Source organism: Aspergillus ambiguus, assembly GCF_047715705.1.
Source record: "Aspergillus ambiguus strain CBS 117.58 unplaced genomic scaffold BDV59scaffold_10, whole genome shotgun sequence".
Lineage (NCBI taxonomy): Eukaryota > Fungi > Ascomycota > Eurotiomycetes > Eurotiales > Aspergillaceae > Aspergillus > Aspergillus ambiguus.
The window spans coordinates 542,591-569,175 of NW_027395523.1; the positions used below are offsets into that span (position 1 = coordinate 542,591).

General features: G+C 54.8%; 9 protein-coding genes across 9 annotated transcripts; all 9 read right to left on the reverse strand.

Annotated features, from left to right (window-relative positions):
• Positions 1 to 117: 117 nt before the first annotated feature.
• sfh5 (CRAL/TRIO domain protein) lies at positions 118 to 1,898 on the reverse strand. The gene has a single exon (XM_073689306.1). The coding sequence runs from the start codon at positions 1,503 to 1,505 to the stop codon at positions 300 to 302; it is 1,206 nt and encodes a 401-aa protein (XP_073549330.1). The 5' UTR covers positions 1,506 to 1,898; the 3' UTR covers positions 118 to 299.
• Positions 1,899 to 2,077: 179 nt separating this feature from the next.
• BDV59DRAFT_12974 (PP1-complex regulatory subunit GLC8) lies at positions 2,078 to 3,421 on the reverse strand. Its single transcript, XM_073686951.1, has 3 exons — positions 3,183 to 3,421; positions 2,380 to 3,124; positions 2,078 to 2,297 (listed from the first exon to the last, which is right to left on the reverse strand). Exons 1-3 carry the CDS (start codon positions 3,220 to 3,222, stop codon positions 2,183 to 2,185), a joined length of 900 nt encoding a protein of 299 aa, XP_073549331.1. The 5' UTR covers positions 3,223 to 3,421; the 3' UTR covers positions 2,078 to 2,182.
• Positions 3,422 to 3,604: 183 nt separating this feature from the next.
• On the reverse strand, positions 3,605 to 8,039 carry BDV59DRAFT_200907 (uncharacterized protein; the record flags this gene model as incomplete). The annotated part of the gene is made up of 3 exons (XM_073693694.1): positions 3,605 to 6,650; positions 6,723 to 6,832; positions 6,879 to 8,039. 3 exons carry the CDS (start codon positions 8,037 to 8,039, stop codon positions 3,605 to 3,607), a joined length of 4,317 nt encoding a protein of 1,438 aa, XP_073549332.1.
• Positions 8,040 to 8,694: 655 nt separating this feature from the next.
• Positions 8,695 to 11,004, reverse strand: BDV59DRAFT_200908 (glycosyltransferase like family 2-domain-containing protein; the record flags this gene model as incomplete). Its single annotated transcript, XM_073693695.1, has 4 exons — positions 8,695 to 8,973; positions 9,020 to 9,211; positions 9,284 to 10,184; positions 10,259 to 11,004. The coding sequence occupies 4 exons, from the start codon at positions 11,002 to 11,004 to the stop codon at positions 8,695 to 8,697; spliced, it is 2,118 nt and encodes a 705-aa protein (XP_073549333.1).
• A 1,521-nt stretch (positions 11,005 to 12,525) lies between these two features.
• BDV59DRAFT_13054 (putative chromatin assembly factor 1 subunit A) lies at positions 12,526 to 15,039 on the reverse strand. Its single transcript, XM_073686962.1, has 3 exons — positions 14,133 to 15,039; positions 12,939 to 14,041; positions 12,526 to 12,888 (listed from the first exon to the last, which is right to left on the reverse strand). Exons 1-3 carry the CDS (start codon positions 14,730 to 14,732, stop codon positions 12,789 to 12,791), a joined length of 1,803 nt encoding a protein of 600 aa, XP_073549334.1. The 5' UTR covers positions 14,733 to 15,039; the 3' UTR covers positions 12,526 to 12,788.
• A 308-nt stretch (positions 15,040 to 15,347) lies between these two features.
• On the reverse strand, positions 15,348 to 16,388 carry BDV59DRAFT_200910 (uncharacterized protein; the record flags this gene model as incomplete). Its single annotated transcript, XM_073693696.1, has 1 exon — positions 15,348 to 16,388. The coding sequence occupies one exon, from the start codon at positions 16,386 to 16,388 to the stop codon at positions 15,348 to 15,350; it is 1,041 nt and encodes a 346-aa protein (XP_073549335.1).
• Positions 16,389 to 17,284: 896 nt separating this feature from the next.
• BDV59DRAFT_175734 (CaiB/BaiF CoA transferase family protein) lies at positions 17,285 to 18,772 on the reverse strand. The gene is made up of 2 exons (XM_073689308.1): positions 18,504 to 18,772; positions 17,285 to 18,453 (listed from the first exon to the last, which is right to left on the reverse strand). Exons 1-2 carry the CDS (start codon positions 18,565 to 18,567, stop codon positions 17,375 to 17,377), a joined length of 1,143 nt encoding a protein of 380 aa, XP_073549336.1. The 5' UTR covers positions 18,568 to 18,772; the 3' UTR covers positions 17,285 to 17,374.
• A 69-nt stretch (positions 18,773 to 18,841) lies between these two features.
• Positions 18,842 to 19,686, reverse strand: BDV59DRAFT_200912 (uncharacterized protein; the record flags this gene model as incomplete). Its single annotated transcript, XM_073693697.1, has 4 exons — positions 18,842 to 19,063; positions 19,144 to 19,229; positions 19,291 to 19,479; positions 19,527 to 19,686. The coding sequence occupies 4 exons, from the start codon at positions 19,684 to 19,686 to the stop codon at positions 18,842 to 18,844; spliced, it is 657 nt and encodes a 218-aa protein (XP_073549337.1).
• A 3,483-nt stretch (positions 19,687 to 23,169) lies between these two features.
• chiA1 (class III chitinase ChiA1) lies at positions 23,170 to 25,689 on the reverse strand. Its single transcript, XM_073686964.1, has 3 exons — positions 25,439 to 25,689; positions 24,945 to 25,383; positions 23,170 to 24,889 (listed from the first exon to the last, which is right to left on the reverse strand). The coding sequence occupies exons 1-3, from the start codon at positions 25,541 to 25,543 to the stop codon at positions 23,292 to 23,294; spliced, it is 2,142 nt and encodes a 713-aa protein (XP_073549338.1). The 5' UTR covers positions 25,544 to 25,689; the 3' UTR covers positions 23,170 to 23,291.
• Between the last annotated feature and the right edge of the window lie 896 nt (positions 25,690 to 26,585).

Consider the following 26,585-nt stretch of genomic DNA (forward strand, 5'->3'; position numbering starts at 1 on the left):
AGCTCTTTGCGCGGAAGTTGGACGGGCGGAGTTGCACTCTTGGCACGAATGATCTCCCGTATGGGATATCGGCCCTATCGGTGGAACAGCACAATAGAGAATGATGATACATAGTGAGTAGAGAAGCAAAGTGTATTCTTTCAGGATTAAAATAAATATCTAAAAACTGGAGGAACGGAAAGCAGGCCTCTTCACAGCAGGCTGAGGTATCAATAACACAATAATCAACGCTCGCCCCCTTCAACAGCAGTAACATTAGCCAAACGGTGTGGCCATATCAACCCAGCGTCAAGTAGCCTTTACTTGGCCTCAGTTGCAGCCGCAGGATTCTCCTTCACCTCCGCGTCGGTCTTTTCCCGGGCTGGATCCGCAGACTCCTGCTTCGGTTCTTCCTTGGACGTGTCGGGAGCATCCTCAGCCTTAGCGTCACCCTTGGTCTCTGCGGCCGGCTCTGGGTCAGCGACTAGCTTCACGGTCCTTGCATCATCTTGCAAGGCGGCGCCGTTACCACCGTACGCCTTGGGGAACAGCTCCTTCAAGGGGGCAGGGAATTCGCGGGCCAGGTTGGCGCCGTTGGAGATGGGGTGGAATTTACGGGTGGTGTTCTTGCTGAGGAAGACCTTCATGGCGGCGAACATCCAGCCCATGATGGCGGGGACGTTGACAAAGAACTTCTCGCGCAGAAGCTCCGGGTAGGCCATGGCGAAGACCTCGATGGTCTTCTTGGTGGCGGCGCGCAGGTTGGGGTTCAGGCGCAGGAAGCTGACGTTGAGGTAGTCGTGCACCTGGATCATCTGGTAGGGGTCCTCCTCGGCATTGTAGTCCATGACGGCGGTGGCCTGGTCCATCTTGAGTTCCTTGACGGCCATTTCCATGAGAGCGACGCGCCACTTGACGAACTCATCCATGTCCCCAAACGTCGCATCGATGCTCTTCACCGACCCGTAGATGTTCCAGGTGACAACGGTCTCCTTCCCGTTGGCATCCTTGTACGTGGTCAGATACCCCAAGCCGCCGAACTTGCTGGCGCTGTAGCTGGCCGTCTCGACCAGGGCGGTGGGGTCCATCTCCTTGCGCCATTTCAGGGCCTTGGTCAGCTGCTCCTCCGCGAGCGTCACGTTGCCCTCGTTGGCGCGCAGGAGCTTGATCATCACGTTGACGGTGGGGACATCGGAGGAATCCTTGAGAGCGACGCCCCACATTTCATCGTGGCCTGCGTTGGAGAGGATGGTGGGAAGACGGTCGAAGAATTGACTCAACGCCGGGTTCTTGGCCAGATACTCGGGCTTGTTGTCGGCCGGGGAGTCCTTCTGCTGGTCCCCCTGTTGCGGCTGCTCTGCGGGAGCTTCCGCGGAGGTGGACTGGGGAGCCGGTTCTTCTGTCTTGCCATTGGCATCGGCACTGCCATCCGGAGTGGGTTCGGCCGGTTTCTCGGGCTGAGCCGGGGATTCGGTGGGATTGTTGACAGGAGGTTGGGGTTCGGAGACGTCTTTCTGGTCCGACATGGTGAGGTGATGTATGTATGTGTGTATGTATGTTGTGTTGTGTGGTGTATGAGGTGGTGGAAGGAGATTTGAAGAAGAAAAGAGAAAGAAGGACGATCACATGGGGGTCACGGGAATAAATAGTCGCGCAACAATAAAACCAGGACTAATAAATAATAACACTGACCCTCACCAGAGTCGATAGAATTATTATTAATTATCGGCGGGCTAAAATTATCGGCGTGCAAATCTCCTGATCTCGGGATTTCCCGCGATGATTATCTGATTGCGGATCAATACACAATGTATACGGGGGATGTAGTAGTCTCTCTACCTATTAGTAGATTGTCTACAGCTGATCTCGTAAAGCCGTCTCTCCGGTATATATACAGAGTACTCGACTACACTATAGACATGACAGGTCACATCCCACGGTCTCGCCCCGTCGATCAACCCGGTGGCTGCAGCTCCTCGTTTCACTTTCATTAGGGGCTCCATATTCCAGTACTGCGTTGAGTAGCTGTCCCGGCAACACGGCCAAGTCTCATGAAATCATATTATCCCATCTATCATGTATGCAAGTATAAGAGCCCAGTTAAACATCCCAGCGGAAAGACCTTCAAAACAGCCGGGGAATATACCATCACTGCGTAGACAATCCCAGATCAATGCAATCGTTCCTCATAACACCCCCGGCCTTACTGCCTCCCATTCAAAAACTTCTCCGGAATCTTAGGCACCGGCGGCGGCACCGCAGGAGTCGTCTCCTCCTCATCCTCGTCCTCATCCATCTCATCCAGATTCTCCGGATGCCTACCCAGTAGACAGTCAGCACCGAATACACCTCAACATGAAAAAACGACGAAGGGGAAGGAAAGCAGAAAGGAGAACCCACGCAAGAAGCTCCTTAATATTCCGCATCTCGTAATGCTGTTTCCGCCTCTTCTCAAACTGCCGATGTTTCGCCTGCGCCTCCTCCGCCGTCAGTAACCCGTCACCCGCACCACCCCCGTCCCCATCCCCACCAACAACAACATGTCGATCCCCATGCGCCGCCGATTCATCCTCGCTAAGCCGGCGACCGTGCACAATCCGCTGCGGCTGCTGACCGCCAGTAACGGCCTCCTCGGGCTCTCCCAGCTCCAAGTCAGGGATCTCCTCCTCCGCGACCGCGATCTTCTTCCGGCCGCGATCCAGCTCGTCCACCACCACGCCCTGCGCATCAATCAGACTCTCCTCCGCCTCCGCCGCCTCCGCGAGCCGCATCTCCTCCTCGTCCTGGGCCGGGTCATACCGCGGCGCATACGGCGTCTTAGGCTCGTCGATCTTCATCTTGGCCGTCTTCTCCTGCTCCGCGAGGTACAGGTTCGCCTCGTCCCACTTCAGTCGCGGTGAGTTCGAGTCGTGCGCGCTGCCGCTGGCGCTAGCCAGCGATTGTCGCCGTGCGCCGACCGCGCCGGATGAGGACCGTCGGCGGCCGGCGTTCTGGAGCGTGTTCTGGAGTGTCAGTTCCTTCGTGTCGAGCGGGTCGGTTGGCGTGGTGCCGGGTTGTCGTGCGGCTGGTGGTGACGATGCTTGAGGGGCTGCTGCGGAGGCGGCGCGGGGGATGCTGCCTGAGCTGGTGGAGTTCTTGAGAATGCCTGCGGATGAGGTTAGTAGGAATGGAGGGAGGTCTCTAGAGGGAGGGGGAGGCGGTACCCTTGGGGCGTTTGTGTGTGTCGTGCATTGCGTGGGCCATAGTTGTGTCGGGTGTGGGGGTTGAAGGGAGAGAAAGAAGGTTTGCTATGAGGAGGTGAAGGAGAAGAAGTTCGGTTGGCTGACACGTGGGGTATGACGTTGTTGCTGGCACAACCGTGCTGACTCATATACAGGCCTTCGTAACTTAGTTAACTATATATACTTCCGTACTACTTCATCTGCTGACATCTCCGCACAAATATAAATTAGATCAACTGCATTTCATACGTGTATATGAAACAAAACAGCCCAGCGACAACATATATGCGACATTATCAACTCCAATAGGTATAGCTCACATCAAGTACAGTTCGTCATGGTATCAGTCGTCATCATCAAGCGTAACCAACCCAAACACAATCAAAACGCCAGATAGAATCACACTACGAGATCGACTCAAACTCGTCACGCTCACGAAGCCGGTTTCGCGCGAGCTCGTCCCCGCCTTTCGCTGACAGCTGCATCCAGTGCAGCGCCAAACACATGCTCTGCGGGTCCGATTTGGAGTCCTTGTCGCGCCGATACATCATCTCCGCCTTGAAGGTGTCCCGCAAGAGCGTCAGTGGCAGCGTCACCCGTGGGAGGAGCTCCGGATGTGTGAGATATAAAATGGCAAGCTCCCGCTGCGCAACGGGGTTGCCTTCCTTGGCCGTGATAATCCACATGCCAGCCGCATCCTCAATGCCATGGCCAGGCCGCGGGGTCATGTCATATCCCAGGGGCGGATGACGCCTACTGAGCTCTTGCGAGACAATATTGTCTGCGATCTCCACCATGCTGTTGCAGATCTCGTCTTTCAGGCTCAGCGCTGCCAGCCCAAACTGCAAAAAGGCGGTTCCGCTGTCAGAATTGTTCAGCGTGCTGCCGGGAACGAAGGCCGAAATAAACTGCAGGTCTCGGAAGAGTGTCTTGGGTTTGACCTCCAGCAGCAGATTACGGAGAGCATCCACGATCTGTTTCTCCGTAGGGACGGAATAGTCCGACGGCCGCGACTCGAAGATTGCGGACTCAGCGGCCGGAGACGTCGGAGTATGTCCGTCCTTTCCCAGATGGTCCAAGCCACGGGGTTCCGAGAAACTGTGTCGTGCGGACCGCTTAGATGGAACTTCCGAAGGTTGCCCTCGGGACAAGATGGGTTCATTAGCAGATGTAAAGACGTGGCCATCGTTGGTGGATAGCGACGCGACCACTAAGGATCTAAGGTCCCGTAATGCCTTGAGTTTGACGAAGGGATTTCCATGCCGGGAAAAAACCTCGATCAGCTGCCGGAAAACCATCCGATACGAGAACGGAGGTTGACCATCATAATCAACAATAGTATTGGGTGCTGAGGATTGCGACCTACGCTCTGTGCGATCCTCGAGGTGTGAACGGTCCAGCGACTTGCTCCGTCGACTGCTTGGAGTTCGTTGTATGGTTTGACGGACAAGCCGGTCGTTGTACTCTGCGTAGAACTTTTGTACCTGAGCACGCTTCTTCATTTGCGTCTGGATCCGTTTCTGATCCAGGGCATTGCCAAACCATGCATCTGTCTCACTTCCACAGCTCCATACTGGCGACCCGAGGTCGCTCAAGAGAAGACTTGTCAGCGTCTGTCGCAGTTCATCGAGGAATGCAGATTTGCCGTGAGTACTATGCTGCGGGCCTGTTGCGTCATTCAGTAACGACGGGGGCCGCGAGTAGATGCTCGACACGCTAGGGGCATAATGTGCGGCGTGCTGTGCTGCCGACCAAAAGGTGCTGTAAGTATCACCTGTGGACGTAGAGGCGGCTTTTCCAGGCGAGCCCCCGATGGAGGATGTATCCGCGATGGACGGCTCCCGCGGAACACGCCATCGGTCCGAAAAGAGGGACTTGGGAGTAGCATCGGAAGGGCTCAAACCGCTCGGGGATTGAGAAATGTGACTTGCATTGTCACTGGCAGGATTCAGAGCGCGCAGACCCGACAGTCCGAGGAATCCACGAGTGCTTGAGCCCTCGTACTTGGCCCGTTCTTTGTGGAACAACTCACTCGCCCATAACACAGGAGTTTCTGCCATCGTCTCGCCGACTAGCCGGTTGATGCTGGCCTGGACCTCATAGCAAAATCGGTGGATGCGCTCCTCGCCCTTGCAGAAATTGTCAATGTTATGATGGGTTAGCCATTTCCGAATCAGGTCTACTTGTTCATCAGAGAGCTTATTGGGGCCTCCTTGACTGCTGGGGGCCCTCATGACGTTCATCACCTGCAGCTCGGGTTTATGGAGTATGGATCCTCCGAACGACCGGGTGGTACCGCTGCGAGGTCGACCTTCATTGGACATCTGTCGGTAGAGACGAGCCGAGTACCGCATCGTCTTCAACGCCAGTGCAACGTTCTTCGCATCCTCGTACCGCATCGAGTTCTTCACATCCGTCATGTACCACATCTTATCTCGAAGCCGCGCGACGGTGGCCATCATGTCTTTCACAGTGCGCTGTAGTCGGTGCATGTGACGGTCAAGAACGACAAAATCGCTTTCACAGCGTTCGATTACCGTACGAGATGCTTCCAGAGAGCGGGTGCTGGCGGAGTGCATCGGCTCGAGAATCCACGAATCATTTGCCCTTCGAGGGGGTGAGCTCGCGATACTATGCAGCAACTGTCGATGAGCATTCCACCAGTAATGGGCCCCGATAAAATCCGAGTTGTTGTGGCAATGGTTCATAGCTCGTGTGAACCGTTCCTTCAGAGATAGGCTGTCTGTCTGCAAGAGATGAAGAGGCGACCTAGTCTCAACGTGGTCACCCGCTGGATTTTCCTGGATCAGTTTCACAATGGCGGTCTGAAGGGCCTCAAAATTATCTTCCATTCCTAAAGAGGTGCACTGGGATTCATGCACGGAGTGATTATCCACGGAGCATTGACTGTCTGAAAACAGGCCCCATGAGACGCTATTTGTGGTCCTTGATACCGAAAAGATGGTCCATTCTTCTGCGGAAGGAGACTCCAGGTGGTGTCGGATGTCCGGCTCGTCAGTTAGCTCAAACCGAACTCGATCGGCGCTTCGAACGAGACTGTTCTCAGGGAGCGATAGGAAGTCCATACCCGTAGGGAATAGGCTCTTAGAAGGGGATGATGAGGTTGGAGAAGGACCAGCCAACGACGGGAAGATCCCTGGATACACCGGATGGGTGGTTTGTATCTCCGTAAGAGGCTGCAATAAATTGAGGCGCGCGGCGGGGGAAGTAGGGGGATGACAAGGAGGAGCAATTCTCCGAGGAAAGAGAGCATTCAGTAACGTTAGAATGTCCGCAGAAGAGAGCATTAAGAACGCGGCCGGGGACTCTCGCCCAGCTGCGATCGCCTGGGGTTTGGTGGTCTGTATGGAGGAAGCCGTCTCTCGGAGCTGGTGGAGCATACTCTCGATCCGTTGCCGAACGGTAGGACGAACCATGGAGAAATGATCCCTATTCGCATAAGAGACAGGTCAGCGTGTTGACGCGGGGCGGCAGGAAGCACTTGATAGTGGGCAGACGCACATAGAGTGTAGCACGGCAAAGACTTGATTGTAGGCGCGGATTCCAACTTGTCCCAGAAGTTTTTCTCGCGCATCTTTCCTAATGTGAAAGTCGAGCAGGAGGCCGTGGGCCTGCGCCTCGTTAGAATGGTGGTCCGATGGGCAGGGAGGTACATACCTCCGGGTAGGTAAGTGCGCCATAGAAGAATTTGGAGAAAAACCACTGGACGTAGAGAATCTCCAGGAACCGATTGCGACAGTCCTGGCGGGGCAATTTCGCCAGGATCGCACTGCTTAGGTTCAATACCGCGTGAGGAAAGCCTCCATCTGGGTCGTCTAGAAGCTCAAACAATGCATCCACAGCGGAAGCGAAGAACTCCTCGGCGGCATCTGTCCGGAGCGGGTCGGGCAGGTCGGCATCAAAACCAAGACCGGGAGGGGTGTCTACATGTTCCAAAAGAAAGGCACCGGTTTGGAGGATGTCCATGAGATAGAGTTCAAATTTTGGCCGGGCTTTCCAATCACTGCCGGCGGCCCAGGCGGCGAGCACATGGGTGATGAGCGGATCAAACCTACTGGCTCCATCGGCAATGAGCTTGGCACAGACGGACGACCAAACCTCCAAGCGCAGGTGGGATTCGGGGGAGTCTGAGTCCAAGGGGGACGCATAAACGTTAAACAGCAAAGCGGACAACGGATCGGTCCTCTCAAAGGCTAGGATGTGGTCCTTGAAGGGAGGAGCATGGGAGGGACTACGCTTGGAGGAACCATGGGTCCGAGATCGCGGGCCGGACGGGAAGGTAAATTCGGCGGCCTCCCAGGAGGGGGCGGAGGCGGCGACCAGGGAGTTCAGCTGGAAGGGGGACAGGCTGCAGAGTCGTTCATACAGGAAGTGGGGATCCGAACGGACCAAATGGAGGATTTGGATGAGATCGGCCCTCGACTGGGGGCTCAACTGGAGGAAAAAATCCGGGGAGCGGTCTGCGGGGGAGTGGTCCACGGAAGAAGAAGCAGAAGAAGAAGAAGACGGGGAAGGAGGATCGCCGGATTCCTGAAGGTCTAACAGGGTATGGTACAGAGCAATAAAGTTGACTTTGTCGTCGTATTTCAAGCGTTCGACCAAGCCGCGCTGGACGGCGCCGCCGACGCGCACCAGGCGCGCGGAAATGCCGAGGGAGACTTTGGTGGCATGGAGACGTTTTTCCAACCTCTTTCGACGGGCCTGTTTGTGGAGATGTTGACGATATCGGACGGCCAAGTCCTCGAAAGAGACCATTTGGGGAGAGGAGTCGGGCGACTCCGCCTTGGAAGGTTCGGGAGTCAAGATCAAGGGAAACATGGTGGAGGCCGGATTACATGGTGAACCACCTGAGGAGATCAGCGGGATCCAGGATGAGGGAGGGATGAAGGAGGGGTTATCTAGCAACATACCGAACATAGTCAGAGATCGCACGATGGCTCTGACGCCAGCATCGGGGGTCTATCGCATGATTTGGGCGGGGGAAGGCAGAGAAGGACCCCAGGGGATGGAGGAGCGATGGAGGAGGGGAAGGGGGGAGAGAAGAAGGGGATGACATGCAGGAGAGGAGATGAGAAGGAGAGAAGAGAAGAAGAGAAGAGGGAAGAGGCAGCAGAAGAGATGGCGGTGACTCGAAGCGGACACATGCAGGCGTGACTGTCCAGTCTGGGCGGTTGATGTGCTGGCAGTGCAGGGGGAGGGCGCTGATTGGCGGGGGGCGGGGGGAGCACGTGTTCAATGGTGAGTCGATAACATCTATAGGATGAATAGTAGGTAGGAGTATAGTAGAGTAGAACATGCTAGAGTAGAAGATGTATAGAGTCTACTGTAGTGCAGTAAAGTATGTATAGAGGAGAGATAGAACGAAGTAGAGCGGGAGTAGAAGAGGTAGATATGTGCTGCCTGAGGCACCAATATACTGATCCGGATGCTTCTATACTTCTATACTTCTATCTACTCAACTTCGACTTCACTCCTACGCATTCAACTCATGTACTCCCGGAACTTCCTGAATCTCCGACAAACTCCCGGTCCTCGCCCGATACCCCATCGACCGCACCGTCATACTTCGCCCAACCCCACTGGCCCGTCCCTCTCCCTTCTCCGTCATCTCCTCCAGTCGCAGAATCATCCCCACGGCCTTATGGTCCTCGGTCAGTTTGGGATGCCGTCGTGCAAAGTACCTCGCATACTTGACGATTGACCAGTAACAGCTGACGACGTTCATCACCCCAATCATGAGCTTATAAGGCATCTACACTTCGTCAGCAAAATCCCCCATCCAGGAGACAGACACGTACATAGTAGAACAACACCACCCACAAGTCGACCCGTTCATCCTTTCGTCGGAGATGCACCTCATTGAAGATGAGCGCATTCAGCAGATACAGCCCCCAAGTCGCCAGCGTCAACAACACACTGAACCCCGGCTCGACCACAATCGACGTCGGAATCACAAACGGTGCCAGCATATACAACACCGTTTCATACAACTATCTCCATCAGAAACACCATACCCATGGACAAGGGAACAAGAAAAAAAGAAAAAGAAAAGGAAAACTCACCTCCTGGAAGACAAACAGCTTCGCGCCCGCCTCCCACTTCCCCAGCCTCCAGGACCCAAACAGATACGTCGAGTTGTACCACATGCTATTCGTGACGAAGAAATTCCACCGTGCAAACCGCTGCTTGCACACCGTCCTCTCACCAAATCCACCGCGGTCCGCCGTGCCACGCACCGAGAACAGCCGTGACGGCGTCACCGTCCGCACAAACACCGCACTGCACATCTGGATGCGCCCCCCAAGCCGCCGACAGCTATCCCCCAGGAACCAGTCCTCGCTGATCGAAAACCCCGGGTGATTCTCCAGCGTGCGTTTCAGGAACTTCCGCTTCCACAGCGAGATGGCCCCGTGCGGGAACGTCGCGCTGCCAAACCGCCCCGCAAAGCTGCGCTGCAGCCCCGCCAGCTTGTACTCCAGGTCCTGCGCCTGCTGGCAGTACGTGCCTGGCGACAGATCCTCCGCCACCGACTTGATCGTGTATCCGATGCAGTGCACCTGGTTGGTCATGCGCGACGTCACCACGGGGAAGTCTGGCGGCAGGAGGCAGTCGTCGTCGATGAGGAGCAGGTACCGGAACGCCTTGGCTGCATAACACCCCACGAAGAGCGCTACGATCTTCGACCCCACCGGACACCAGATGTGGTTGACCCCGTACGACCGACAGATGTCCTCGGTGTTATCCAGCGGGGTGGGCGAGTTGCCGTTGGCGACCACGTAGATATGCGACGGTGGGAAGACGTGCAGCGCCGCTTCAAGTGTCCGTCCGATGATCGGCCCGGCCTCGAAGCACGGGATCACCAGCGCGGCGCGGGGAGTGGCGGGCGCGATGTGTCGGACCTGGTAGTAGTCTGGGCCGGGGGGGTCGTCTTCGAATTGGACGAGCAGTGGCGAGTACGAGAACCTGCGAGACGGCGCTGGTTAGTCCCGTCGGAGGAGAAGTAGGCGGCGGCGCGGCGGCGCGGCAACGCAACGTACCATACTAGCAGAGAGATGAAAATCGCCCAGCCGCCCTGGAAGATGAGCTTGTGCTGCATGATCCAGTAGAGCCAGTACACGGCGCCCTTCCACAACGGCAATCCGATGAGAATGAAGTACACCACCAGAATCAGGAAAGCATACGACCCGTACTCGATGACAATGCGCAGCCAAAACCGGCGCTGGTGCTTGATATTCACCAGCTTGGCCCGGTCATACAGGCTCTTCAGACTACTACTCCGGTTCTTCTTCACCGCGTTGTGTGACCGGGAGATGCGCATTGGGGCTGAAAAAATGGAGTCGCGAGACAGTCCGCGGGAGTGTCGATGTGTGCGCTGTTCGTTCTCGTCCGACAGTTGGTTATAATGGGAGTTGTGCTGGCGGAGACGGCCAGCGATGTGTTGCTCGTTCAGCGACTGTGAGCGATGGACACTGCCGTCCTCCTCTGGGAGTGGAGAAAGCGGCCCCCTGCCCTCCTCAAGAGCTGAGCAATAGCTCACATGTCGGTATACTCTCTCCGGCTCCTCCTCTGGGGTGATGATTGACGCGCGCCGCTTCTTCGGAACTTGGATCTCGTCTTCGGGACCGGCTTCTGGGGGATGGGAAGTCCTCCAGAGGATCGTCTGCGGGCGGGCCTCCGACGACGACCCTGCTGTGGCCAGAAGCGATTCGGGGACGAAAATTTCATTGGAATCTTCTCCATCGCTCGACGGGGACAACGTGGTTGCGCTGTCGGGCGGATGCATTATCAGGTTGTGGTCTATGGAACTATACTCCGTATTTCGAAGAGATCCAGCCTGGAAAACACAATTGTGATCAGAGTGTCAGACAAATTCAACGACATCCGGGAGTACCCTTTAGCATCTTCAACCGTCGAGGGTGGAATTTTCATGGGAGAGGCGCGTAGAAGTGCGTCGCCAGCATTTCTAGCATTGGTGCTTTGCTGTACTTCCGGTCAGACAAACCATCGTAGGGAGTATGTATATGCACCAAGAAGGGAAAGAAAATAAAAATTTAGAAAAAAACACCAACCGCCACAGCAATCAAGGGACATGTTGTCTTTTCGGCTCTCCAAAGAATCCATGACGCTCGCTATGGCAAAGCCGAACATATTGGTCTATCTGTACCAGAATGTTGTATACATGCCGGTAGTTGTCACTGAGCAATCATGGCGACGGTAGCAGCCAAGGGTGTGTCGCACAGGGTCCCTGCCTGCTGCCATCGATCGACGAATCAGCACATATCCATCTGAACGGGCATGACGGGTCGAGACGAATGTCAGATTAGACTGCGTACGTGCAGAGCGAACGGCGATCATATGGTTCGTATGAGCCATATCAGCCTTGGCAGCGATATCTTCCGGCTATGCGGGAAACTTCAGATGCTGTTCCCCTGTTCCCCTGTTCCCCTGCAGTGCGTCCTCGCCGGGGTGCCGGACGACGCATGTTGTACTGCATCCATTTGGGAGGTGTACAACCGCACTCAGCGATCTGTGTATCCTCAAATGAGACATCAGGATTCCTGTACTGATCGGGCAGTTCAAAACCAGTTCTGGAGTCACAGGAATCCATTGGACGTATTTCTCACTGCTGGGCAGTCACCGAGTTATGTCAAACTGGCAATCCCAGCTGCTTGGTCGAGAGCAAAGCCCGCTTGTAGGTGCCTGTATTGTTTGCATGCATTGGATGTCTACGTGGGGAGTTCCAGCAATATGCAAATGGAGTGCAATATGCATTCGTGGGTGCTACAGGCCAGTCCACCATCACGAACACTGGGTGGTGAACCAGCAGCTAAGAGGGGGCTAGATATCAACCAAATGCATGGAGGCCGAGCCGTTGACTGAGAGCAGGATGAGGACAAGCGCGTCTATTCCATCCAACCAGACACCGAGGAATCTGATCTCCACAAGGCATGTCCGTACCTGGGATGATCTCACCAGACATGGGATTGTAAACAGCATTCCAATGAATCCTTCGAACCAGGAACTCACCTTCATCCCCCTTGCTCTGGAGATGAGCAGTTACACGGATTGACAAAGATTTAAACTCACATTCGAAGATGGGAGGCAAACATAAACAGTGCTCGAGATATGAGGGTCATTGGGTACGTTGGGACAAGAACTAGCGCATTTCCTCGGGCATGTCATATAGCTAGGAAACGGCTTGGCTAGAGTTTATCGGGGTGGGAGAGAAAGTTAAGATGGGCGATTAGATACGCCTTCAAATCCAGGGATGACGATCTCCCCGATACGTGGCTAGCACCAACGTCTCACGATCTCTTGGTCCACTCGGATCTCCTCGGGGATCAGCAGCCCCTTGTTGACTTATCCGCAAGGCGTGAAAATCTCATAATGATAGATTCCCATATCTATCTTCGATAGAAAGAAAATACATCAAATGCACATGTTGCCTTGCTAGGCCGTACCTGTAGTGGACGAAAGAAAAGCGTAGTAATGCCCCATATATTGCGCGCTAACACGATGCCCATACCGAACGCCGATGAGGAATACCTATTGTATCAATATGCTGAATCATTTGCACACCCACTTCTTGTCAGCTTCTTTCTGGCCTACCCGAGTGGCGACAGCGTTCAACGTATCCTTCAAGACATCCTTCGACACCTTGGGGAAGCTAAATCTCAGTCAGCAGCCAATTCAAATACATAGAGCCGCAGACCCTACCGTTTCTTTAGCACCTCAATGAGTCCGGTCTTGGTTAGATCACTGCCGTCCACCACTTGCTTAAATTCCGCGAGTTGTTCAGACGGGAATGCTCGTTTCGCTTTGGAAGGGATCACCACAGCCACAGCAGCCCCAGGCTGTACGTTCGCTCCCATGAACGTGTCAAGTGTCCCTCGTCCGGTGGAACTGGCTTGCGTCTGCTCTGCGGCCTTTGGCTTCTGCCAGTACACCGTCGAGAAAGGATCAATTGGGAAGGTGACAGAGTCCGATATGGTCTCGATCTTATAAGCGGAAAGTTCAGGGTCTAGCCCATGCCCCTGCCATCGTATACCGCTGCAGACCGGTTCAAGGTCACCCACAATGGGACGTCTTTTTCCAGCCAGTTGATCGTCCTCATCGTCCAAGAAGCCGTCCATGTCATCCTCCCCATCTTCACTCCCCTCCTCTTCCTCTTCCGAGTCCAGATCCTCGCCCTCTTCGGGCTCTTCCCATTCCGCTTCTGAGTCATAGTCGTAGTTCGTCTCAGGCAGTCCACGGTAGAAAGGATTCCGCATCATCTTATAAGCCGACGCCTCCGGTAGCCTCCTCGTATAGGTCCCCTGGTAGGGGGGCCGCACATCCTCACCGAATCTGAACGACTTCATAGTAACCCTCTTCAGAAGCTTCTGCTGATTTTCCACGGCGTGCGACGTTCCTGCTTGTTCCGAGAGATCCTGCATACGCAGAAGTATCTCCTTTACCGAAGCGGGCAACTGCCCTCGCCGCCGCCGATACGGCATCAACTTGAAGAGCTCGGAAGGACGGAAAACCGGGGCCTCGCCGGAGCCATCCGTCGATTGAAGGGACGCATCTATCTTCTCTCTCATATGCCGCAGAGCCTCCGCGTCACGCTCAAACCGATGCGGCGGCGCCACGCTCGTATGCGACTGTAGGAAGAACTCGGGGAACTCGCGTTCATAGTCGGACACCACCTTTGTCTCCTGCGCCAGCGACTGGGCCGAAGAACCCTCGCCAGCGAGTTTCTTCGGCGACCCACCGACCCCCGAGCCAGGCTGCGAGGGGACCTTTGGCTTCGCAAAGAAGGCATTGAGCTTCGGTTGCGCCTGCAGCGAGTCAGTCACATTCACATCCACGCTCACACCCGCATGTAGACATCCAACCGCGCAACATCAAAGTGAAAGAATAAGAACTCACCCTCTCCTTCTTCAGCCGCTCCTCCTCCTTCTTGCGCTTCTCCTCCTCCTTGGCGATCTCTCTCTTGCGCTTCTCCTCCTCCTTCGCGGCCTTTTCCTCCTCGCGCACCTTCCGCTTTTCCTCCCGCTCTGCCTCCCGCTTCTTCCTCTCCTCCTCCCGCTCCGCTTCCCTCTTCTTCTTCTCCTCCTCCTTCACTCGCTTCTCCTCCTCCTTCTTCGCCCGTTCCTCCTGTCTTGCCTTCTCCCGCGCTTCCTTCTCGGCCTGCTTTGCCTCACGACTCACCGGCGACAGCTTCCGCTTCTTCGACGCGGGCGTGGCCGCTGCAGACCCACTGACGGTGTTGACGGTGGACTCGCTCATAGCTATGTTGGGGTCATTAGGCTTGGGGTCCCTGGCATCTGCATCGGTATCCATGGCCTCGTCGCCGGAGGGAGCCGTGTTCTCTTGGTCCTCGGCGGGTGTGTGGGTGTATGTGCGTTCGTCTGCGGCGTGGGAGACGTCCGGGAGAGAGCGTTTGCGGGAGTCTTGTGGTGAGGAGGGGGGATAGCTCTGTGTGGAAGGGAGTGGGAGGGACGGACTGGAATCCATGGTGACTTCCATTGTAGTGGTTCACGGGCCGGTGACAATGTCCCCTACGCCGTACCCGGAGTGGAGTGGAGGTAGATGGGGGTTTGGAGTGAATGGTGATAGTGGTGGAAGGTTGAGGTTCGGTTGGCAGGAACGGAACGCGTTAAGTTAATTGATGTCGCGCGACTCGCGTCGGGCACGTGCGGATGAAGTAAGCGGTACAAATCCTGCACAAAGCATATTTTATACAGTATGCATTATTGTTTGACGGAGGGCCAGTTTCATATCTTCTTACTCCGGTAAAAGGTTCCATATGTACGACTGTCCTGTATGTACAGTTATTATTATTACTAGCTGCTCATACGCCCATGCATCGACAGCCCAATGCGTCCAGTACAACCAACACTCGCACAAGGGGAATAAAGGCAGAATTCCAAGAGCATGACCCGGGGGATACAGACACCGAAATCAAACAGGGCCAAGAATCCAACAGGGGAGTTCGAGGTTAGGAAATAGGAGGAAAATGACGAAAAGAGGAGGGAAAAATGGGACAAGAAAGAAACCAGATGAGCCATGCACTGCATAAAATAAATCATCTGTGCCATGTTCAGATCGTACGGTAGCTGCAACGATATGGAACAATCCCCGTTAGTCACTGAGATCCGGGTTGGCGACGAACAACCGCACGTTGGTCATCGTCGTCGTGCGCTCGTCAACACTACCGCTCCGACTCAGCTCGTCCGCACGCTTGGCCTTTTCCGCCGCGGCGGTGGCGGCACTCGGGGCAGCCATCTCGCCCACCATGCCGAAACTCTCTTCCTGCTCACTGCCGAAGCTGTTGCGGCGGGCGTCGTCCTCAGCGTGGTTGTCGGCGGTGGTGTTGTTCGCCGTCTCCTCCCGCTCGGCGGGCGGATGCTCCGACACCTCAGGGAGATCGGTCTTCTCGTTGGGAGGAGTACCGCCCTGCGGCGTGCGCTGGTACCCGCTGGGGTAGCGCGAACCGCTTCCGAGCGAGCTGCGGCCGCTCCCAGTGCGACGGTAGGGGAAGCCGGAGTCGCTGCGGGTCTCCTCCTCGGCATCGCCGACCTCGTTTGCGCTGAGACGGACAGGCACGGTGGCGCCGACCAGGTTGGAGGGCGAAAAGTCGGTGGCGCCCTTGGAGTGCTTGATCTTGCCGCTGGCCAACGTGCCGGCGCGTCCTCCGGTGCCCGCACCGTGGACTTCTAGATACGCTCGCTTCTTGTCGGCCATCTTCTGGGCGCGGAGGCGGGGGTCCTCGGGCTGCGCGCGATCGCACCAGACGGTAGCCTTTTGCCGGCGCATTAGCGCCACGTAGCCCAGCTGCGACTGGGCGGAGCGGGAGGACGCGCTGCGGTGGATGTCGCCGGCGGCAGCGTTGCCGGTGGAGCTGGTGGAGGTGGTCGCGCTGGAGAGACGGCGGGAAGGCGGATAGTTGACGGGGGCAGTCATGGTCTGTTGTGGGGAGGGGCCGGTAGAATAGGCCTGCTGGTGGGCGGCATAGGGCGACACCTGGGACGATGGAGTCCGGCTGCGGTTGACGGATGGATGGGGGGAGAGCTGTTGCTGGGGGGCATCATAGGCCTGGTAGGGAGCATAGCCTGGCCGCATATTGGGGACGGGTTTTCTCGCGGGAGGCGGTTGGTGTAGAGGAAGACGATAGTCGGTCATGGTGGGTTGTTGCAGTTGCACGCCAGCCATAAGCCGGATTCCTGCCCGGGGAGAGATAATCCGAGTCCGCGGGGTCCGACGTCAGCGGTGATACCGACGTGGCAATGCGGGAGAGTAGTCAACAAGAGGGCTCAGGCCGAGTTGAAGAGTCCAACGAGGCGAGATGGAGCGATTCGCCAGGAGAGTCGCCAGGAGAGACCGGATTGACGCAATGCGAGATCCGTAGGGAGATGTAGGGAGACGGGGTGTGGATACGGGTGAGACCACGGGAAGAGGGATATCCGTGGGAGGAGGAAGAGGAGGGAAGAAGGGAGGGGAGAAGGGGGGAGAGGAGTGCTATAGAGGGAAAGGGAGGGTGAGAAGATGAAGATGAAGTGAAGAGAAGAAGAAGAGAGAAGACGATGATGAGATACAGAAAATCAGGGAAGAGTGGGCGTCGGTACCGAATACGAGGCACAATACGGACAAATACCGCTAGTGAGCACCGCCACGCGGATGGATGGACAATTGGACGAGGGAACTAACCGGATTAGGCAGACGTGGGGGTGAATCTGACTGCGCCACAGGGCACGTGCATAATATTACCGTAAGATACAGCCTTCTGTGCTCTCCTGAGAGATCAGGCACCATTTTATACAATGGACCTGTATAGACTCTGTATACTCATGTACCTCGTCTTGTTCGCCAGATCCAACTCAAATACGACGATTCAATGGCTCCTGATTGAATGACGGATTTGTCCCTCCGACTCATGACGTCGACAACTCCACCAGTGAAACATCGGAAGACGGCGGATCTGTGTACCATACAATGTCTGTAGGAGTTAAGAGTACGTAGTACTAGTACTAGTACTAGTACCAATTTCTAGTAATAATAATAACAACAATAATAACAAGGACCTATCTTATGACGTCGAATGTCTCTAATGTTTACATCCTGTAACGGGGGGCCTAGCTACACAGCCCTATAGGGCATCCATACCGCATCTACAGCTTCGACTTCCCCCCCTGCACCAACGCCCCATCCTTTCGCACCGTATACTCCCTCCCCTGTTCCCATCCGAGCCAGGCCTTCAGGGTCTCCTGACCCCCCGTGCCCGGGATCAGTCCACCTCCCACCCATCCACCCGCGTCGGGCGCAATCGGCCGCGCCGGCGTATCCACCAGATGCACCGCGGGCCGCTGGTCAAACCCAGCCTGCTCGAGCTCGTCCTGCTCCAGCACCGGCGTCGCACAGGCATCCGTGCCGTCAAAGACGGCCTCCCACTCGGCACGGGTCTTCTCCTTGAAGCGCGCAGTGAAGGCCGCCCGCAGGGCCGGCCAGTTCGCGCGGTCGTCGCGATCGGGCAGCTCGCCCGGCGCAAACCCGAGCCCCTTCACCAGGGCGGCATAGAACTGCGGCTCCAACGCCCCGACGGCGAAGTACTTGCCGGCGTCGCGGGTCTCGTAGGTATCGTAGAAGGGACTACCACCGTCGAGCATGTTCTGGCCGCGCCCCTCGCTCCACACCGGCAGCTTGCGCGCCAGTCGCGGCATCGTCGCCAGATACGCCGACCCGTCAACCATGTTGGCCTCGACGACCTGGCCTCGGCCGGTGCGCGTCCGGTTCATCAGCGCCAGGAGAATCCCCAGGAAGCACATGGCGCCCCCGCCCGCAAAGTCGCCAATGATGTTGCCTGGCGCGTACGGCCGCTCACCCGCCCGTCCCAGCATCGACAGCACCCCGGACACGGCGATGTAGTTGATGTCGTGGCCCGCCATGTCCTTGTACTTCCCGTCGCGCCGGAAGCCCGTCATCCGCGCGACGATCAGCCGCGGGTTGTGCCTGAGGAGCACCTCCGACGGCGACAGACCCAGCCGCTCCAGCACCCCCGGGCGGTACGGGTCGATCAGCACGTCGGCGTTGGCCAGGAGAGATAGCAGCACGGCGTGCGAGGACCGGTCGCGCAGGTCCAGTGTGATGGACGTCTTGTTCCGCGTGAGCTGATCGGCGCTCAGCGCTTTGGGCCGGTCAATCCGTAGCACCGAGGCGCCGTAGTCGGCGAGAAGTAGACCGGCAAAGGGGCCTGCGTGGGGCGGTTAGTTGGTGGTTGAGGCAATAGACGGTGACACGTACCGGGGGCGAGACCGGCCAGCTCCACGACGCGGACACCCGCGAGAGGAAGATTCTCTGACGACATGATTGCAGGGAAGTGTTTTTGGGGGGTGAATTGAGGAGGCCAGAGACATGGTGGGCGAGTAAATGCGACTAAATAGGAGGGCGATGTATGTATCCGGGGTTGAGGCCGCAGCCGAGGTCCGGTGCGGGGAAAGGAGCAGAAGCAGCAGAGTATGAAAAGAAGTGTAAATAGATAAATTAATAGAAAAAAAAAATATAGATGGAATACAATATAGAAGGATTTCAGTATTGCAATTCAAGAATGTATATAGTTGACAGGATAAGGATAGATCGCACTACCACTCACTCTCTCCCTCGGCCTCCCCCTGTTCATATGCATTCTCCATCCTATCACCAAACTGTTCAGCCTCGCCAACCTCCTCTCCAACCCATTCCGCTGCGTTCTCGGGTGCATTCTCGATGTCGTTCTCGAAATTATCCCATCCATTCTCCACGCGGTCCTCCGCACGATCCCAGTCCTGTTCGATATTTTCGGGGATTTGCTCCACCTCGCCGACCTGGCCGAGTCAATATATATATCCGACCTACATCCCTTGTACACCTGCACGGTAGATGACAGTTAAGAATGAATACGTACCTTCTCGCCTGTCCACTGGGCAGCGTCTTCCGGGAAATCTTCTACATTCTGTTCCATCCGCGCCTCTTCCCGATTCCAATCCTCACCTAGAACCATCAGTAACCGACAACTGCAACTGGTCAGACAGAGCAGAAAGAGTAAGCATACGGATTTCCTCTCCTTCATTCATCACGATAGCCGTTCCTGCAGCGCCAACCGCTACTCCAGCCACAGCACCCCCAGCCGCATAGAGCGCACTATGGTCCTTGTGCTCGGCCGGCCGCGGCTCGCTCTCATATCCGTACGCCGGCGCCCCATATGCCGGTGCCTCGTACCTTGGATGCTCCCAGGATTCCTCTCCCGTCTGCTCATTGAAATAGAGCCAGCGCTGGTCGCGTTCGTACCAGCGCGCTGCCCAGGGATACGGGAGATCCTGGGGTGGGGCGGTGCGCCGCCGTAGCCGTAGCTGGCGTTCGGCTCGTTGTAGCCGTCCGAGTATCCAGAGGACGAATGATCGACCTTCTCTTCAATGGCTTTTTCGAGGATCTTGCCGACGAACTCCATGTCTGTTGGTATCGGTGGTGATGACCGTTGGTAGGTGTAGATTGTGTGGGATAGGGATGACAAGAAATGGAGGGGTAAGGGATTAGGGGTTCCATGCACTATCTCTAGGTTGAGACATTTTCCCTTCGCCGTACCGCTAGGGTCTGCTAATGCGTCTGATACGGCGCTCATTCGCGGAGGTTGTTTTGGTGGTGACTAACGAATCCATGCGGTCCACTGGGGTGGGTGAATAGTGGATACCAGGATGGGTATCCCCGGTGTCTCTGCAGATGCCCCAGGGGCCTCGGGTGTCTCCAGAGATGAGCAGTCACTAATCAACAGGGTCATCCAGAAGTAGATTGTACCGCGTATAGGGCTATACTCCACGTCATGGTGTTGTGACGGATCGTCCCGGCTTGGCGGGAAGCTTGGCTGTGAATGAATCACCTATGAATACCCTGAAGGGAGTAAATACTCCACCCGCTATGGTGAAGAGACAGTGAATTATCTAGTGGTGGGGAGGAGGACCCTATATAATCCTGGGTCCTATCTGCTTTGACATTCTATCTACATACATCTATCCATGTTCTTAAAATGGGAATTCTTCATGGTTACATCCAGAAATCTCATCCGACATATACTTCCATTGGCAGTTCCAAATGGCGCTCGTAACTACAGTACACTCAACCATGGTATATTGTTCAAGAGGACTGCAGTCCTAATACTGTCGGCTACTGTCGTCAACATGGTTTATTGCCAGTTTTCTGAAATAGTTGTCGGAATCATACAGAGGGATCGCCGATTTCTACAATCCCACACATACACGCACGAACACACGCACACATGTGAGCTGACACATTACAAATATTGCCATTAAAATATGACAACAAAAGATATATTGCGAGTGCAGGCAGTGTTGCGTACCTCCGTGCCATTCCAACTCTCTTTCCCCAGAAACTGGCAAGACGATCAAATCTACAAGGCGGTAGTCTCCGCATACTCCAATATTACGCATGCACACGGCCATCTTTTGAAGAATACTGCGGCCGTTATCTGGATAGCTGGCATTACCTCCAAAGGCAACATCAGTGACATGTGGAATGCCATTCTGAACTGGGTATTCGATCGAATACTCTCAGCTAGCTGGGAGGGTCAATGCCATTGCGGGTCGAATCCTCGAGGTCCAGTGCAGGCCGGGATCTCCGACAATCTGGCGCACCCACCGCGGCTCTACATATGGCCGTCAATCGGTCACCGGAAGCGGCGGCCACCATAGCCATGAAGCGGCCGGTGATGAGCGCCAAGGAGTACAGAAGTCTGCTAGCAAGTCTCATGAAGTTAGATGCTTTTGAGTCAGATCGTATCCTTTATGGGATGAATACATAACCCAGATGTCGTATCGCTTCTACCCTCGCTGTTTTTGGGGTGTCTGTTGCAGGTCAGTGCCGGACTGCCCTGAAGTGTGATTGCCAGTGAAGTCAAGGCATGGTATTGCACACATATTTATATGCATACTCATGTGGAGACTTCCAACCATGTTGAATCGTTATTTTCCTTCGTGTTTAGTCAGGACGTCAAGATTGCTTTCCAACCTTCATATCAATAGTTAATAATTGCTAGTTAATAATTAATTAGCGTGCGGAAGGCATTATCCGCATAAGACTACTCTTAATTACAAAGCAATTTAGTATCAACAACAACGTGGAAGGGCATTATCCGTATTTGTCTCCCCTATCTTGGAAAACTTCAGTACGGATAATGCCCTTCCGCGCTACTTCGTAATCAACTTCGGATACTAAGTTCACAAAGCCATGATAACTCCCCGACTGAAGTTACGAAAAAAGCTCTCATTGGTTGGAAAGAGAAAGGTATCTAGTAAGCTGAGCCGCTATGTCTTGTATATAAGTGGCCTCCCACTGCCACAATTAATATGGAGCTATAGTATAATAGAGGATCGTAACAATATTTGTTGCGTTATTCATCCATGACTTGTCACTATGCCTTTCTTACACGTGGTCCTCTTTAAATTTAAGCCTGAAATCAGTACTGCTGCTCAACAGGAAGTATGTAATGGCTGTCATTGCCCCTTTGACAAAAGCTAATCATTCCATTTTAAGATTTTGCGGGAATTCCTGTCTCTCCCACTAAAATGCAAGGACTCCTCTCATAATCCGTATATAAGAAATATACGAGGAGGAGCAGAATGTGGTGGAGGACCGTCAAGTGTATGTCAAATTTCCTTGATAGCCCTTTCTCATTAACGCTCCTCTCCATCGGCTAATTAATCTGAGTAGGACTACACCCATGTCTTCATTGTGGAATTTCATTCTATGAAGGAACGCGAGTACTATAAAACCACAAACCCTGTTCATCTGGACTTTGCATCCCGTATTATGCCCATGCTAGCTTTTACCAAGATTTCTGTCTTTAAAGAAATGTAAACTCCAGGATTTGCAAGACTGCATTTAGTATAGAAGACCAGAGCAGTCATTACGAGTGAAAATAGTGAGGTGAATCAAGAGCAGCCCGTACTTTCTAAAAGTACTCACCAAAACTCAGAGGTTAAGTGTCTTCTTGGCATAGGGTTTAAACGACAAAAGAAACAATCCCTCGGAGTGACACTGTTTTCGCAAACAACTGTATGGAAGACAAAGGGTCCCAGTATCGTGATCCAACGTGGCATGGTCCACCCACATGGGGCACTTCGTGCAGTCTGGCCCTAATTACCGTGTCACATACGAGAGCGCCTTTTTTTTTGGTCCTCTGTTGTTTATATTGCGCCTGAATGTCGAAATTTCTAATATACTGAAAAATAGGGGGAAAAGGATAACTGTGGCGGCAGAATTCCAAAAGAACACTTTCTACTGATGGAGGATGGGTATTTCAAGATGGCCTCCACGCCTTATGCCTAGTTTAACATACATCAATCGAGAACCATAGTTTTCGTCCCCTTCGTCGTCAGAGCTCTATCTCATTTGGTGGCTAGTGTCGCGCTCGATCCGGCGACCTCATCGGTGTCAACGATGCGAGGTAACTGACTTCTCTTTCCAGGTGTTAAAGAAAGCGCTGGCTATTACACCGGGCTCAGCTGTCTACGACCCGAGTCGCCCTGTGAGGGTCGAGACGGACGCGGCAGACGATGCAGGTACTCTCCCAGAAGATCAATGAGGAATGGCACCCAGTTACTAAGTTGCCTACTTCTCGATGCCAACCCTGACAAAGAGGGTAAGATACCAACCTCGGCGATAGGCATCTCCACATACACACGCCAAATCTGCGGTGAAATTCTCGGAGTGCCTCTACCCTTGGAGTATTGACTGGAACGCCATGGTAGTAGTAGCAAGAAGAAACGCCTCTGAATGAAGATTGTAGAGAAAATCATGGTATCTATAGTGTAGCCGGCACAGATCGTGCTCGGATGTATTTGAAAGCATGAGATTTATCTGCAAAAGAACGTACTTGTCCGGAGACAGGAGATCCAGCCATTAAAAACCAATCCAGCATCACGAAACTCATTATGATATTATCATTCGCTTCCCCATCCCACAATGACTATACCACAAACATGGAAGGGAATATAAAGTATGTAAGAAGAAGAGAAGAAGAGAAATAACAAGCACAATTTCTTACATCAAGAAAGCGTAAAGAAGAGAGCCAACAAGCGCCACGGCCCCCTGGCCCAGTCCAATAGCCCGCGGCGCCGCGCCAGTGAAAACGGGCGACACGCCTTCAGGCGTCGTGGTCGGTGCCACAGGGGCCCGAGACACACTGCTGGATGGTCGCACGTACATCGTCGACGATGAAGGACGCACGCCACCAGTACCCAGGATGAGGGGCCGGCTCTTGGTGTGCACAGGCGGCACGATGGGCCGACCCGTGGGCTTGGTAGCCACGGTCGTAGGCACCTCGATGATGGGCACCGTCACCGTCACCGTAGTCGGGGCCGGACCGCAGTCGGTACAGACAGTCACCGTGGTGGTGTAGCCTGCTGGGAGGGTCGCTGTGGTGGTTGGCACCACGGGCGCGCCGGTGGTGGGCGCGGGAAGCGTCAGAGTTACCGTCGTCGGGGTGGCGGCACACTGTGTGCAGACTGTCACAGTGGTCGTCCAGCCCTCAGGGGGAGGAGGCGCAGAGGTCTGAGGGCCAGGTCCGGAGGGAGGCTGGGTAGCCGTGGCAGTCGCTGTGTTGCCCGGGCAGTACGTCGTGGTATACGTCGTGGTGATTGTGGTGAACCCGGTCGGGCAGATGCTCGTATACGATGTCACAATCACCGTCGTGTACGTGGTGGTGTCAGTAGTGGAAGCGGGCGATGTCGTAGTAGGAGTCGTCACTGGTGCTGATGTGGTGCCAGGGGCGGTGGTAGTCGTTCCACTTTGGCCGGGAGCAGTTGTTCCACTCTGACCAGGGGTAGTCGTTGCACTTTGACCGGGAGTAGTCGTGCTCTGGCCAGGGGTGGTAGTCGTGCTGGGAGTCACGGGCGCACTAGACCCCGGTATGCTCGAGCCAGGAATGCTGCTAGAGGGACTGTTGATGGGGGACGAGCTGGGGGACTGAGTCGGGGTACGAGTGGTCGTGGGAATCACTGGCCTTGACGAGGTGGTCCGAGTGCGAGTGGTCGTCGGGATGACAGGAGTAGAGGTAGGGGTCTTGGTCGTAACCGGGGAGCTCGATGGGATGGAGCTGCTAGACGGGATAGCAGTGCTAGATGGGATGACAGTGCTGGAAGAAGGTGTCGTCGGGATAGGGGCACAGAAATCAAGGATTTTCTTCATATTATCAGCATAGCTGGTGCCATTGATCTGGTTCTGCTCAGAGGCAGTGGCTTCCCAGAGCATGATACCCCCGAAAGTATCAGGATAAAGATCCATATACTCGCACACGAGTGGCTGGACCTCCTCCGGCGTCAGGTAGTAACCAGCATTCACCACGGTTTCACTGGCGGGCAGTCCCACGAGGAGCTTGGCTTTAGGGTTTGCACTCTTCTTGATAACGTCCACCCAAGCATCATAGTTGAAACCGGGGGTGTTGCCCAAGACATAGTCCATGGCGGAGCAGCCAGCAGTGTTGTAGAATTGCACCCAGACAAAGTCGAAGGGCGAGTTGGCAATAGCATCACTCAGCTGTGCATCGGGGATCATGCACTGAGGAGCGCCGGAGATGTAGAAGGTACGGTCAGGAACCTCGGCGTAGTGCTCACGGAGACGGTTGACCATGTCGGCGTAACCTGCGCGGGTTAGGCTACTTCAGGGGACCAGCTCAGTGGGGAAGGAAAACCATACCGAAGCCTCCGTTATGTTCAATATCGAAGTCGAAACCATCAACCGAAACATCTCGAAAAGGACGAGGGCCCCCAACGTCCACCCAGCTCTGGTTGACGGGGCCAAACGACAGCCAAAGGAAGTCTGCAAAGGCGAGTGCGGTGTTTTCTGACAGGATCGCCTGATTGTCAGGGTAGGCTCCTCCCAGGGACAGGAAGACCTTCTTGCCAGCTGCCTGACAGATGGGGATGTCTTCCGCGATCTGGTGGCATCCCGAGAGCAGTTGGGTGGACGCGCCACCAATCTCATAGGTCGTGCCATCACACTGGTTGCCGAAATTGCTACCAGGCCAGTTGAGCGCTCCTTGGTCGGGGAAGATATTGACAAAACCAATGTTGATGATGTCCAGGGAGGTATCGGCACAGAATTCGCTCAGACGGGGCTGGTTAGCTCCTTGGCCCTGGAGAAAAGATGAGTAAACTAGGATGCAAGCAGGAGGAGGACAGGTGACATACATAGTACACGGCAACATTGGTCTTGGACTGTGCATCAAACGCAGAGACAATTGGGGATACTGTAGAGAGGGCCGTAGCAACGGCGAGTGTCTTGCTAGACACCATGATGGAGAACGAGTGACTGGTCCCAGAAGGAGTACTATGAACAGATCAAAGAATGGACGCAGACGAATGTCTGCTTAAGTGGCTACCACTGAAAAGGATCACCTAGTGGACGAAAGAAGAGGAAAGAAGAAAGAGACATACACACATATGTGAGAGGCAAAAGCCGTCCTATATATGAGCAGGATTAGGGGTCTCATCTCACCATCGACCAATCTAACGCCCGCTCACCGGCCCTAGACGGGTGCAACCTCAGACCCGACGGAAGCCTCATCATCAGAGGAACATCAGTGACTCAATTTCCCTGTTGAATTGGGAAGCACCGATTGGGTGGCGCACCTCCATCCCACTCTTTTCGCGAGAAACTAACAAGGCGCTTGGGCTTAGAGCGCCAGACATGAGGAGTATCAGAGACCCCGACTGGCTGTGGAGATGAGACGATGCATCTCGGATATTTGCCTAGAGGGGCGGAAGAAGGCGATTGGAGCCCAACGGCAATGAAGAGCCGCATGGTCCAAGAATCCTGGGACTTGTTAGAAACGGCGCAGGCACTAAGAGGAAGACGACCGGTAGGGTACAGGCTAAGATGATCTATCGATCTTGGAAGGGATCTGGCTGCTTGGACCAGTCGAGCATATGGATCCTTTGAGACACTGCCTGGGCTAGATAGATAACCGAAGACAAGGGTATTCGTTCATGTAAGAGAGAGGGATATCTAGATGGAAACTCGAGCCAGTCCTGACTGACTCTGAACACCAAATTTCCTAGCAAAAATGACAGTATGAGACTGTATATTTCATGCTACTCTTGGGGGGATACGTGATATTAAAGGTATTATACGGTACCTTACCAGCACATATGTATCGTTCCTCAGCCTCTGCATGGCGACACTGATTTAGGGCACGCCACCAGACCCTCCAGGCACACCAATCAACGATGGCTCACCAGACGCAGGAATGGGCTCATTTTAGTTCTTTCTATGTTTACTGCGTATTTTCTTCGGACTCCAGGCCGGATCATCCAGATCGGCACGATCGACTGCCGT